Here is a 15348-nt window from a genome sequence, read left to right as displayed (position 1 = left end):
AAAATGTTTGATAATGCGTACTATAGAAAAACATGCTTGGACAAACCAATGTGTTTGGTTGGGCCCTTGTTGTTAGTATTTTCAAACAGTATGTGTCACTTTTGGAAGAGAAAAAGGCCAGATATGTATGGAAAACGTGACATTATCCATCACATTTGAAACATATCTAATGTACTGTTGCTCTGTCTGTGTGTGTGTGTAGATTTACTAAAAGTAGCTTACACTGACACACTCTCAAATATTGAGGCCTGGTAGGAGGAGTTTCAATCAACACTGATTGGACATCTGCATAAAATGTGGCCCATTTTCTCCAACATTGAGTTGTGGTCAGCTCTGAGTGTGTTTCTGTGAAGGTTAGTGAGTAAGCAGCTGAAATCTTCCAGTAAGTGCAGATTGACCATCGGCAAGGATATCTAACCAGATGAGTCACTGGTTGAATAACTGAATCACTGCCGGTCACATTCAACAGATTCCCTGCCGTCACATGTGTTTCACTCTGCTACCCGAGAAACCTGTTAGCAACCAGTGAAGATTAGCTTCAAATGGCCTGCAGTCGCCCTGAAATACGAGCCTGTGAAAAGAAAGAAAGACCCCTGTGCCTATAGACATCTCACACACAGAGGAGCTATATTTAACGTCAGGATTTTGCAACTTGTCTGGTTACACCTGACAGAAAAAGAGGTCACGCAGATTGCATGCACCAGTGATGTTATCCACTACTGTTGTAAAGGAGGAAGTATTTATCTGCGGGTTTGGCTCTCATTGCTTCACACCACACCTTCCTTTCACTTCACTTTTTTGTCAAGCACTGAGAGCTGCAGCAGTGTTTGTTTCTTCTCAAAGAGGCTGCATGAAAAGCTGAAACTATGACAGAGTATTAGAGGCGTCAGGAGGATGCAGCTGTATGGCAGCCCAACCGTCTTCTGACGTGCTCATTATTGTCACCACACATCTGCCATACTGGGAATTGCTCTCCTTGAAAAGACCTCAGCTGTTTCTTGGGGATGTCAACAGTGGAGTTCCTGCCTCTCTAATTTTCTGTCTGCAAAGAGCACCACCAGTGTATCTGTGTTGGTTATTCAGCAGTGGCAGGCCACCGCAACCGAACCAGGAGCATAATGTCAAGTTCAAAACAAACACAGACAGGAGAAAATCTACCTCCAGACATAACACAGATGTCAGGAATTAGAGCTAAGTACATAAAGAAGAACACTTTTAGTACTACAATAGCAGCTTAAACTGAAACAGACGTGAAAATACATGACTGCTGCAGCAAATAACAGGGTAGATCTCTGCAGAAGGTGAGCAGCTAGACGACTGTTTCTGCTCGGTGTTTGTGAGCATCACGCTGCATGAACAAGTGGAATTTGTAAGTGCAAGGCTGTATGTTTTTGTGGTTCCAACAAGAGAGCAGCTCCTAATGGGACTGTCAGCACTGATACAGATACTTCCTTCTGTTGGTTCAGTGAAGACCACACAAACACTATTGTCTATTTGGACAAAGCCAAAGCTTAATGTTGTTACCTGATCTGTCTCAAACAGGGGAAACAGCTCCGACTTCCTCCAGGCAATCTGCTTCCTCCCCTGTACAATGTAGTCTTTTACTATACAGTGTCTATGAACTTGGTTGTAAAGAGCTTTTGACAGGTTATTTAGACAAGGTAATCAATGATTGTATTTACTGTAAATGCACGCCTTGTACTAGATACTGTTAAACTTCCGATAATACAATATACTCCAAGTATGGTTATTAATACGTATGTGCAATATATGCTCATTAGCTAAACCAAAACCACAATAGATCCGCTAAATACAATTCTGCACAAAGGGACGTAGCATCACTGCACTGCTATCCTGGAGCTCTTGATAATATCAAACACATCTTGTACAGCCAAGGATGTCAAATAGAGAAACAAAATGGAGATCAATAATGTTTCCCCACTTTTATTTCGAGCCAAGAAGAAGAAGTAAAAAAGTGGTAAGAAAGAAAATGGATATTTCATAAATATAACAACTGCAGTTTCAGTGGCAGAGAAAGTTGGCCAGATATGATTTAAAAATATAACGGCTACAAAGTAGACTGAGACTGTAGTTTGATCTGACTTGTAAACTTAAATTGGGTCATAGTGTCAACATAGTGAATTTGATACATTTTTGAAAGAGGACAAGATTCAACTACAGATTTTGTAAAAAAACATAACTTGAATTTGTATTTTTTATCCTTTTTTGGGTAGTATTGAATCCAATTATCAAGTGCTTTAGATTCTCTAAATGTTCGCCCACATGGTTAAAATATTGCTGATGACTACTTCACACTAAACCCACAATGTTATATAAAAAGAGTCCTCTGGTGCTTAAATATACTCTTAGTAGCTATTTTTCTAAACTGTCTCCTTCTTCTCAACAGACGTGCTCAGCCAACTACACCTTCATCCCCTACATGGTGACGCCCCACAGCAAGGTGTACTGCTGCGAGGGCAGCCTGATGAAGGGCCTGACGGAGCTCATGCAGCCCAACTTCGAGATGCTGCTGGGGCCCATCTGCATGCCGCTGCTGGACCGCTTCATCCAGCTGCTCAAAGTGTCCCAGTCTAACTCCCAGTAAGTAACACTGAATGGTAGAGAGCAGAGAGGGCAAAAGTAAACATTACATTGCATTTAGCTGACGCTTTTATCCAAAGCGACTTACAATAAGTGCATTCGACCAAGAAGATACAAACTAGAATAAAAACAGAATCATATAAGTACATCAGGTTTCATAGAGCCAAAACATTTCAAGTGCTACTCAACTGGCTTTAGATAAGCCTTTGTTAGTATATAAGTGCTTTGATAGTAATTGTATCGCTCGAAGTGGAGTCGAAAGAGATGAGTTTTCAGTCTGCACCGGAAGATGTGTAAGCTATCTGCTGTCCTGATGTCAATGGGGAGCTCATTCCACCATCTTGGAGCCAGGACAAACACATCCTTTTCTCAAGTAGAAGTGCAGATACTCGTGTTTAAAAATACTCGGATCGGGTAGTGACAGTCACTACCCGATCTGCACCCCTCCCCGATCTGCACTGCGCATGTGCGCGAGATTTGCATGCATTCACAGTAAATATTTATTCAGTATGATAGCTGTCTAACAGAAGTTAAATCCATTTCTCACTTATTCTGACAATGTACTTAACCCCAAATAAAAGAACCCAGTAAAAAGAGTAGTGATAATAGTGAGGTCACGTTGTTATAACAATAACTCATCTCTCTCGGGTTTTTTTGGTGCTTTGCCAAACACCACTGTGTCAAGTGTCCTATTTGGATTGCCGTGCGCAATCAGATCGGGCAGGGCTGCAGATCGGCTACAGACAGTGACAAGCGGCTTCATTTGCGTAATCTTCCCCCAGGGAACTTATTCCGGTGTGAACGCGATCTGCTCTTTAGTTCCATGGGGGAACTAAGTGCTGGGAACTAAGTGCTGGGAACTAAGTGCTGGGAACTAAGTACGGCAAAGTACTACTTGGTGTGAAAGCGGCTATTGATGCCATTCATCATCATGACCAATAGATCCTCAATACAATTATGTGCTTAATTATATAGTTCATAAATAAACATCAAGTTGTTTAGGTCATTAGCCAAAAGCAAGTGAAATTGAAAAGCATAGTAGGCTATACATTTTTCAGGCTACCTTGAAACAGATGCTACCAACATTACAAACACTGCTTTTCAATAATCCTCACAGGAACATAGTGTAAGATATCTACACAATATGTATATCTTTGCTTTGCCAGTATTAATATTGACAGTAACACAAAATCAAATAGCTTCAATATAACGTGTTGTTCAAACATTACACCAAATCCACCAAAAATGTAGATTTCTGGATTGACCCACTTTTGAATACATTTACTTTATTATAACTTTGTAGGGTTGAATAGGGTTAGGGTTCATTCCCATGAAAGAGTTAATCAAATCTATTTAAAGCTCTTCATTATAACAAGTTCCTCTGAAGGAAATGTACCGTCACAGTGTTTAATGACAGGGCCATGTTACTGTATGTGTGAAATGACCAATATGTGTCTGTAAACATATCTTTAAGCTGTTAAATGCAAACGGGGGTGTTGGTTGATTCATGAAGAGGAAGCCATTATACCGTGATTCATTCAGGTCCCTGTAGAGCAAAATGAAGCTTAGTGTTAGTGTTTGAACTCTGACTCTTTCCCAGCATAACAGGCCTTTTGTTTTATTATCCCACTCTTCATATTTTACCTGCTTTAATTATTTTATGTAGTGCGGCATCACTCAACTCTCACCTGCGTGGTGATCTACTTTTAAAAAAACATGTACCACCTCCTCAGTTGCTGGGGTAATATTTTAGGCTTTCCTGCCAACAGGCGATGCTATGAAGCAGCCAGTTGGTTCTCGCTCAGCTCCAGGAATAGTGACTTAGGTTTAACGAGCACAAAACAAAAGAAAAACATGCTTTTTGATATATTTTGTCTGTTGGAGAACAACAAGCATGAAGGTCTAACTCGAGAGGATAGCAGGGAGCTTCAGGTATCACTGGTATCTAAAGAGCATTCTGTACATTGTTTGAAGGAGCCTGACTTTTATTTATAATTGCTGTAAGCTTACAAAGTATAGGCTAGTGATTGATGTATTCTGCCGTATGGCGCTAAGACCTGTTGTGCTACCTGCAGAGTTGGGTGTTACTGTAATAATGTTACTTTAGTCGGTAACGAAGCAATGTAACGCGTTACTTTTATAATTCAGTAATCACACTACAGTTAGACTAACATACAGAATGACTAGATTCTCCCTTTGACAGACAAGAGGGATTTCCGCCGCAGGTTTATATTTACGTAACATTTGCGCGACTTGCGCGTCCACATAAAGTGCATATAAACATGGCTGAGTCAACAGCGATAACTTGGGGGTGGAGGTCTGCCCATTATGTTGAGTTCGTCCGAAGAAAGGACAGGAATGTGACGGTGAGGTGCAAACTGTATCCAGGCCAGAAGCTTTTATCCACTGCTGCAAACACAACGTCAAACCTCAACAAGCACCTGCAAAGACAACATGCTAACGTGAAGCTAATAGCTAAGGAGGACCTCCGAACCCAGAGTGAGGATGTCGAGTAAAGTAACACTGTAGGTGCGCCGCATTTGCGCTTCAGATGAGGCTCCCTCCGCAAAAATGAAGCACCCTCCGCCGTCTGCGTGATCTTCCTGTAGGGAGGGGCGGCCCAGCGAGTGAAGTAACGAGTAAAGTAATATAGGCCTATTACTTTTTTTTAAAGTAATATGTAATATATTACTTTTTTTGAGTAACAACCCCATCTCTGGCTACCTGTTATCTTTACTGTTTGCTGATGCCCTGTCACTCTAACAATGATCCTTTAATAATCAATGTTTTATATTTTAATATATTGTATTTGGTATAATTATTAATTAAAATTACTCAACTGGGGAAAGTGGGAATTCTAAAATATTTATGAGAGACTTCCTCTAAAAAACAAATTTAGACAATTGGAAAGTAGCTTGTCTCACTAGAGAATAATCAAAAATTATGTAAAGCAGTAAATGAATTAAAACTCCAATCACGTTACAATTACCCCTCAAGGAGATTGTAAATTAGTAGAATTAGTATGATTTTTAGAAAGGCTTATAATTACCTATTGTATGTTATTTGAATAATTAAAAACGAGGGTGGTTTTTTGATGTAATGCTTGATTATAAAGACATTTTTTGCACTTTTTTTTTACAGCCAATATTTCCGCGAGACGATTCTGAATGAGATCCGAAAGGCTCGGGAGCTTTACACCGGCGTGGAGCTGGCTAACGAGCTGAACCGCATCCAGCAGAGACTCGACAACGTGGAGTGCCTTTCTGTCGACATCGTCATCAACCTGCTGCTCACATACAGAGACATCCAGGTACTACTGCTGTGGCGGCTCAATTTCCCTATCGTCTATAATGAAGTAAGACAGTTTGAAGATATTTAATAAACAAAATCAAAACACAGTAACTATAGGGACAAAACGGCCCATGAAACAGGTGACCTATATACCACACTCATGTGACAATTAACGGAAGTGCTCAACAAATACAAATAAAAGTGACGTAAACAAATAATAATAATACAAATAATAAACTCAGGCTAGGTAGCATTATGGCTCCTACACCTGCTCTGGGAATCACTCTAAACATCAGCATAATGTTGTCATTGGTTGAATTAAGTGGTGCCTCAGGATAATTATAGGATAGATATTGGAGATAATGTGTTGTTGGATATTCTTTTTTGTGGTTTGTTTTGTGTAAGGACTTGTATTCATATAAGCAAGTGTATTTACCAGAAATCAATCAACACTGAGAGAAAAGCCCCCTCTTCCTATTGTAATGCTATGGATGAACCTGCTTTTAAAGAAACTCTTGTTTTTTCTGCCATCTTACAGACTGCCTCTCGTCTATATAACATTCTTCATGTTGCTTTGGTCCATACAGTAGAGATCATATGAGATGTCTGTGGATTGGAGTGGGGTAATAATTAAAAAGTTGAACAGTCAAACCCTCACAAAGACAATAGAGGAGATATGCACCAAAACTAAAACCCCAAACAATAAATAAACCTTGCATTTTAAAGCTTTAACAAGTAAGCGTTTTAGTTTTTCTATTAAAAAAACTCAGACAACTATCTTCATTAGACTTTTGGAGGCCGACAACAACCTCTTAAATGACAGCAATTATTTAAAAAGCACAGTGTTGCTCAATTTCAATTTGAATTCAGAAGAAAAAACGATTAATCAATCAGGAGGTATGGCTCTCTTCGAAGTTTAAACCATGTCATAACCCTGATTATACACCCTGAACACGTGATACATGACTTTCAGCACAACATCCCTAACGTTTCTAAAAGCAACTGTTACGGTATATCAGACATTCAGCTCTTGCCCTACTTGAGTTCAAACAAATGGCAGACTAAGTAGAGATGATCTGTGTGTGCTGCTACTGACCTTGGCATAGGTAAACACTGTTCATCACTACAGTACCAGCTAGACAGAGGACACTCATGTCAGCGTCATTAGTTTTATGGGCTATCCTCTCTCAATCAGCAGCCTGTGGAGAGCTCGAGGCGAAGCGTTTGGTCTGCTCGTCTCAAACCTGCCGCTCTTTTCCACTCTTAAGTCTCAGCAATGCAATGGCGCTCCTCGTCCAAATCTCCCTCTCACCATGGGCAGCGCTCAGCCTCATGAATCTTTTATTAGGACAACAAGCATCGAGGACGTGCTGAATTATTCAACATGCTTTGGGTATAGTGACTACGTAGGAAAGAAGCAGAAACTAAAATATGATGAAGGGGCCACTCAATTATTGAAGTGCTTTTGTTGTTAAGTAGATAGTTGAGACTCAAGCCAAATGAATACAATGCATCAGAAACTCTCCCTCTGGCCTCAAAGCCGCTCAGGACCTTGATGGGTTGGAGTGTGTTTGGAAGACTTTGTCCCACAATGCTTAGCAATGATCAGCGTGCTCATCAGTGTGTTCTTTACTCACTTATCTTCCAGGATTATGAGTCCATCGTGAAGCTGGTGGAGACTCTGGAGAAGCTTCCGACCTTTGACCCCGTGGCTCATCCACACGTGAAGTTCCACTACGCCTTTGCACTGAATCGGTAAGATTTAAATAAGAAGTGTGACTCCATGTCTCCATGCTTTAATGTTCATATTTGTCTCATACTGCCTGTGCTGCAGCACCTCTTTTCACCCTCTGTCTGAAACCAGAGCCCAGTCTGCTCTGATTGGTTAGCTGGCCGGTTCTGTTGTGATTGGTCAACCGCTTAGAGATGTCCCGCCCCTTAGCCTATCACGTACAATGTGTTGGAGCGCTAGCCAATAGAAGCGCGAGTGTTACAAAGTCATGACTTTCCTATAAAAATCTTGTTATTCTTTCAAATGCTTTTGTAAACCACTTTGACTATGTTTGTGTTTGAAATGTGCTCTATGATGATGATTATGATTTAAAAACATTGTATCTTCCGGCCAACACACAAGGACAATAATTCACTCTTAGCTGACAGAAAAACTCAGTTGAGGAAACTCATTCTTCATCTCCGCCTTGTAATTTATTTCCACTTATCAGGAAAGTGCATGGTCTTTTATGGCTTAAATTATGCCTTTATCAAGTTGTCCCAGAGTGTATCTTTTATTTTTGAAAGTGTTTCATAAGCAGTAGTGAAGGGAGAACATTCTCAAACCCCAATTACATCTGGATTGTTCTTATTATTGAAGTTACAAGCAGCAGCAGATCCAGGTTCAGCAGCAGTGATGTTATTAGTAGCATGTTGCTGTGCTCAGGGAAAAAGACAGATGTACGACACAGGGAGGTTCAGACTGCCTGCTTCTCACCAGCTGCTTTTCTTGTAAACTTGGTGGTGTGTCTACCTCAAACAGCAATAAAACGTGCTGTTTTTATTTTTTATTTGGCACCGATTGGGAAATGTTTCTGCAGGGTGCCAAGATACCCGTTTTGTTTTGCACTGGCTCGGTTTCAGGATGTGATGGTGTGTTTACACGCAGCAACTCTGAGACATTGTGTGAGACATACGATATGTGTTAATGACAGAAGACTCTCCTTCAGTGTATTAAGAGCAGGACACGACACACATCTGAGGGTTATTTCCAACATTAGCTCTGACATGTGATTGTTAGGGGATGTGTAATAGGGGTTCCTTTCGTGTTTTTGGGATAATGAGGCATAAGACGTCTTGAATAATGAGTAATATTTGCTTTATTCTTGATTTTCGCCACCTATGATTGATTCATTTATTTACTGTTCTTATTTTTTATCTAGAATTGACACCTTTTTGCAGGATAAACAGGATTATGATTTGAATTCAAAGAAAAACCTATAAATATTTCGCTTTTAATACTTTCATATCCGGGGAGTCAGTTAAGAATGCAATAACGTAATTCAATTAAATATATTACATCTTGAGATCTTTTTACATCATAGATATCCTTGAATGTTTAATGGATAATTTTGGCAAGTACTAAAACAGAGTTTGTCATTTGTTATTTTGTCAATTTCTCAACTCAGTCCCTTGTGTTTATTATTATTGCATTGTAGAATCATTATCCAATATTGTTAGCGTTGCCTCCCTGCAGCTCTTCTCTGCCTCTGACCCACTTAAATCCCCTAATTATACCCTCTGTTGCCATAGTAAAAGCAAATGGCTTTAGAGAAGCCATTAGTTAGTAGGAACATTGTAATTATTAAGAGTATTTTATCATGTTGCCCTCTACTAGTAGACAGTTTAGTGCTTCCCAATAGAAGCTGTCTTTTTCAGAAAGTTTTGTTTCTTTGACATTTAACCAATGAAAAAACAATAATTACATTCAAATCACATGGTCTATAAAAGCTGTCCTCCGCTGATTGCACGTTGCAGGAGAGAGTCATTAAGTTAAATAAATAAAAAAACGTAATTAATGTTCACCTTCAAGTGGACTCGATCATTACCTTGACTCTTTCTACTGAGTTCTGACCCACTATTTCTGCCTTGAGATTATACTTATTCGCTCAGTGATTGGTGTGACGTGCTCTGCTTGTAAGAGAAAAAGCTGCCGAGATGGAGTGTGTGTGGAGTAATGGGCTCAGCCTCTCGGCCAGTGTTAGCGCTGCGGGGGGGCTGACAGGAGCGAGGGGAGAATCTCCTCCTTCAAATCAGAGAAGTAAGCAAGAAATATAGAGATGTGTTAGCAGAGAGCAGGGCTTCTCTCTGGCCAGTCTCCATGGTAATAGCTGTCAGCTGCTATGTTTTATTTATCCTTCACACTCTATAGAGGAGCCATGATGTGTTTATATCACACTTTTAGCCGGAGTGAGAGTTTAATTCTTCACTACACCGCTTGCTTCCTTGATGAAGTTCGGGGTTTTGACACGTTCATTATCTCAGGAACAAAGCCTTATTGAGATTTCATCCCCAAAGAAGAAAAATGACCCCGATGGAATAGAGGCTCTGAAGCATTTCACTGCTACATTAGCATAACAATGAGGATTCCCTGAAGATATAAGCGATATCAGTCTGAGTGGATATTAATAACAAACAAGTCGTTTGTACAGATGTGAGGATTATCGTAATGATGTTCTCTTTATCCGGTCTGATTTATATATCATGGCAATTCAGGCAATCCTGAAGCTGGCATTGCACAGGTTCCTTTGAAGAGGACATACCATACATGTATATATTAGTTTAGTTTATTTATTTATTTATAGTGTCGTGGACAGTCCCCATCGATGAACTGTCACAAAAACAGTAAATGGAGCAGCTTTAGCCGACATGGCTAATTTCCAGCTGTTGTCCCCGGCCAGATGGTAATAGACACCCTTAAAATCACAATATATCAACAGCATTAGTTATAAAAAAAATATAAAATAAAATAAAAAGGATGAAAGACAGGCGAAAATGATGGATAAAAGAGAACAATAAACAACACACGTTACTACATACAGTACATGTCACATATAGCACATCACAATCACATGACAACATCAATGATCACAACATGTAACACAACATGTAACACTCACGCCATACTCAACACAGACTAGTGTGTGCAGGTGTAGTTCTCAGTGAAGCATGTTTTGAAGTGAGCTGTGAAGGTGGGATGTGTGTGTGTGTGTGTGTGTGTGTGTGTGTGTGTGTGTGTGTGTGTGTGTGTGTGTGTGTGTGTGTGTGTGTGTGTGTGTGTGTGGTGTGTGTGTGTGTGTGTGTGTGTGTGTGTGTGTGTGTGTGTGTGTGTGTGTGTGTGTTGTGTGTGTGTGTGTGTGTGTGTGTGTGTGTGTGTGTGTGTGTGTGTGTGTGTGGGTGGAGAGTTCCAGTTTTGTATTGCTGTGACCGAGAATGATGACTGACCAAAAGTACTCTTCCTGAATGGGACTGATAGGTTGTACGGTATATGTTTCTAATCGGCCATTGTGTGTCCCTGATATATCCCACCATGGCATTTCCTGTCTTGTATTCTTCATTAACTTATTAAGACCATTTGAAAGTCATTAGAAGTGTGAGTGAAGGACACTAAAACAAACAAAACAACAGCTTCTAAAATGACTAAAAAGTCCAATTAACAAAACTGAACATTTTAATTCCATTAAAGGTGGGGTAGGTAATTCACTTCAGAAACACTTGTTATATTCCATGGAATGCTCTTAACATCCCGATAGCAATGAATATATTAAATGCTTTGACAATAAATACATAAAAACATTTCATCTGTGGAAGCCGTGGCGCTGTAAAAAGGATGGATGGCCTACCTGCCTTTCAGCCTTCCACCTGTGCACAAACTTGTCTCGTGCCCTCATTGGTCATGTGCGCGTTCGTGTGTGTTGGAGGAGGGGCTTTGTGAGGAAGGGGCAGATTTTTTCCTGCTGCGCACTTTCAAATTCTAGCGCACTCGACCTACATTCTTATCTACCTTTTAAGCTTTTGTTTTCAAATAAGTTAACCAAAAAAACTGATAATTAAAGTTATAATTAAAAGCCAGTGTGGCTCATATCCTTTATTTATTAAGAATTGTAATTAGAATTGTGAGTAAATCTATTAAGGGAATTTGATGTAATGGTTTTGTTTATCCAACCTTGATTGCTCATACTAGACAGCCAGCTGTACTCCTGGTTTGTTTTATTATTTCTGATGAAGCAGATCCATTAATAACATATTTTCTGCACAGTGTTTAATCAAAACAGGAAATATAAAAGCTTCTGCTGGCAAAACATCCAATCAATTAACACCTCATGAGGTTGCAGTTAATTTCCTTTGTGGTTTTTAAATGGGTTGCTTATTATAGGGGTATAATTAAGGGATGAGGTGATTATTTAAACATACACACATACTCAACATGCACATAAGTATCAGAATTGTTTTTAATTGAATGCATAAGATTAAATCTAGCTCTGGATCATGTGACATATTAAGTGCTCTGCAGTTGACCTGGTTTACTATTGTTCTCTTAACTGTGTAATTGTCCTTGTTAAGTGGTGCAGGCGTGCCACCTGTTACTCCCTTCATGAGTTGTGTGTTGACATGATGAATTAGCATCTGTTAAATGGACTGTGTTTAAACCAACCTGTTGAAATATGTTGATTTCTTTGGGAGTAGGCAATTCTAAATGCAGCATAAGTCACCTTGTAGAAGTTGGAATTAATCCACCAATTACCAGTGAACTTCCCTTAGTGTAGAGGACATGCAAGACTTGCTTAAAAAAGAGGATTGGCCAAGCTACAAAACTACACTTCCCATGATGCAACAAAATACAGTATTTTAGCTCACTTTAGAGCATACAGTACAACTTTTTACAGGCAAAGCAATCCTCATGCCTTATGAAAAAATAGTTAGGTACCCCTTTATATAGAAGAAGTATACAATGTTTAAAGAGGCCCTTTTGGGGGTTTCTCTTTCCTCTAGTGTGTTATATAGGTTTGTGTGCATGTATATGTTCTGCAATGGCTACAATTCCTGCTGAAACACCTCCATTGGAGTCCTTTGTTTACTTCTGTAACATAGTGACATCACTTTGTAACACTCGCGCTTCTATTGGCTAGCGCTCTAACACATTGTACGTGATAGGCTAAGGGGTGGGACATCTCTAAGCAAGTTGACCAATCACAACAGAGCCGGCCAGCTAACCAATCAGAGCAGACCGGGCTCTGGTTTCAGACAGAGGGTGAAAAGAGGTGCTGCAGCACAGGCAGTATGAGAAAGAGCTTTTTGAACATTAAAGCATGGAGACATGTAGAGACACTACATACTGATATGAAGCTGAAACTGACACATGTCCAGATAGATAGATTGCTTGAAGCTGATTAGTTTTTCTTCAGGGTACCCTGAACATAACTCACTGCAGCTACCTTCAACCACGCATTATTTTAGATAGTTTACAGAAGAGCTTCTGTGTATTCATTTGCACTAAATGGAAGACAAGTTTGGTAAAGGTCTCATCATCACCAGCTAAAGACATGTCTTTTTAGATTAGCTTTTTATTAGCAACCCCCCACTTTAAATGTTCTTTTAGTCTTTTATTTACCTACCTTTATATATATTTGTTTATTTATTGAATAGGTCTTAAAGGATGTTATCTTATTTATTTTATTAATCTAACATGCTTCAATAGCAATATTGATTTTTAGTCACTGACAGTCAATCAGATTGACTTCTGATTTCCGTCCTCTCTGGCTGTGTTTGTAGGAGGAACTTGCCGGGCGACAGACAGAAGGCTCTGGACATCATGCTGCCTCTGGTGAACGGGGAGGAGCAGGTCGCCTCGGACATCTACTGCCTGGTGGGACGGATCTATAAGGACATGTTCCTGGAGTCTCACTTCACCGACACGCCGAGCAGAGACAGCAGCACTCAATGGTGAGAGAGCTCCTCCAGATGCTAAGTCTAATATAAATATTGTTAGAAGAAATGTTTGGAAGGGGAAGATGCGTGATAGATTCCTTCCAGGTGAATCACTGGATTTAAATGGACTGAAATAGCTGTTATCATAAAGGTAAAACCCTTTATAGAGAGCAAACTATTACAGGGTGACACCTTAAAGCAAATGCAAGTGCACAAGAACAACAAAACGTCCATCCTGTACAGAACAAAATGTACAAAGGTTCAAATGACAAAAGAGAACGTCTTTGGAAACACCTCGAGTGATTGAACTGGATGTTTACAGCATGACAAACCTGCAGGATGTGTTCATACTTCTGCAATACGTTGCACAACAAGGGTTTTCAGCTGGATCCAGTAAGGCAAATAAGGTTATTACTTGTTACTCGTTAGTTTGCCATTTCCTCATGAGTATCTCAGTGACCTATAAGCGTATGGCTGCTAACAGTAACAGGACAGAAGTTGACTTAATAACAGAGCAATAATATACCAGAAGGCTGTTGATTGCTTCCATCTGGAAATTGCTTTGTAGGTCTCATATCTTATTCGATTAAATATGCTGTTTGTGTTATTGTGCTCCCATCTGGCTGTTATGTCCATGCCACAGCTAAGCAGAGGCTCCCCTAATAACATTCCCCTTCCTTCAGATCAACAGATTGCTCATTAAATAAATGAAAATGTCTTGTTTTGCGAGAGTACTCAGTCGCTGTTTGCCCTTCTGTGGTCCCAACTCAATATGGCTGTAATTGTTTTTATATCTTGAATTGTCTCAGAAAGCCCCTTGAACATAATGTTTCTGAGAGATGCTAGTTATGTTGTATGACGCACTGCTTGGAGGCAAAGTGCTTATTGGAGTCATTATTTTTCCTTTTTCCTCTCAGGTTTAAAATGGGGTTTGAGTCAGAGCCAACACTACACTCTGGGATAAACTACGCTGTTCTCCTCCTGGCAGCAGGACACCAGTTCGACACGTCATTCGAGCTCCGCAAAGTGGGTGAGTGGGTGCTAGACTGGATATCTGTAATCTACCCGGCAACAGTCCTTTGTGATCCGTCAACTCCATCCAGGGCACGAAATACAAAAAGGAAGAAATTAGAAATGAAAGTGTCTATTTTATCATTTGCATCCATCTGTTAAAACCTGCAAGTTAAAGCTACACTGATCAATGTTTTTATTTTCATAATGGACCAAATGATCATATGAAATTCAATATTAGCACTTTTTGCAACTTCTTTCAGGTCGATTCATTGTTTTGATTTCACTGTATCTTTTTTGCTCAGTCTTACCACTTGAAACATCTGCTTGATGCTTCCTGTGCTTCTGTGTTATCAAATAGTTCATTTACATATCGGGCAGGGCAGACACAAACCAACATTAACATACATTTGTCGTTTCTGTCAACCTGAGGAATCTAAGGCTAATATTCGCTCAGCTTTGGTCTCTAACAACCATGGAGGTAAACATATAGCTCTTAAGATTCGTACATGTCCACTCGCTAGTTGTAAACAGTGCCTGTCTAATGCTTGGTGCTCGGAAAGGTATAGAATTGCTTATAGTAGCTTTTCTGTTAAAAGCAGCAGTCTGCTGTGGCCAAACAACTCTTTGGGAGCACTGAGAGCAAACAATGAGGTAAAATAAATGATAAAGCTCCATAGCATACCATCAGCGCTATAGGTATCTATCTATAGAGCTGATGGAAAATGCAGAGTCTTGTGATAATGCTCTGTGTTCCTCACTTCTTGTCACATAAGTTATTTCAGTATGTGTGTTGTAAAACATGTTGATTATAGCTGCTTTAAAAAAGAAAAATCTGAGTGCATATAGACACATTTCCTCCTGTTAAGCCCTTGTTCCAAATCTGTGCGTTCTGTCCTGAAACCTGAGGCTCAGAGGAGTTCAGGAATGTGGGAAACGGAGCAGGAAGTCCTGGGAATCTGCAGC

At 39.9% G+C, this 15348-nt stretch overlaps 1 protein-coding gene across 1 annotated transcript in view; it reads left to right on the top strand.

The window, feature by feature from the left end:
* map3k5 (mitogen-activated protein kinase kinase kinase 5) overlaps positions 1-15348 on the top strand; it is a 98650-nt gene that overhangs the window by 38428 nt on the left and 44874 nt on the right. The window contains 5 exon segments of the mRNA XM_034199113.1: positions 2408-2601; positions 5743-5911; positions 7541-7647; positions 13216-13386; positions 14289-14401. Of these exon segments, the coding sequence (XP_034055004.1) occupies positions 2408-2601; positions 5743-5911; positions 7541-7647; positions 13216-13386; positions 14289-14401 (754 nt within the window).

The sequence above is a fragment of the Gymnodraco acuticeps genome, unplaced genomic scaffold (assembly GCF_902827175.1).
Source record: "Gymnodraco acuticeps unplaced genomic scaffold, fGymAcu1.1, whole genome shotgun sequence".
NCBI lineage: Eukaryota > Metazoa > Chordata > Actinopteri > Perciformes > Bathydraconidae > Gymnodraco > Gymnodraco acuticeps.
Note: the sequence above shows the minus strand (reverse complement) of the source record. Positions and strands in the feature narration are given on the sequence as shown.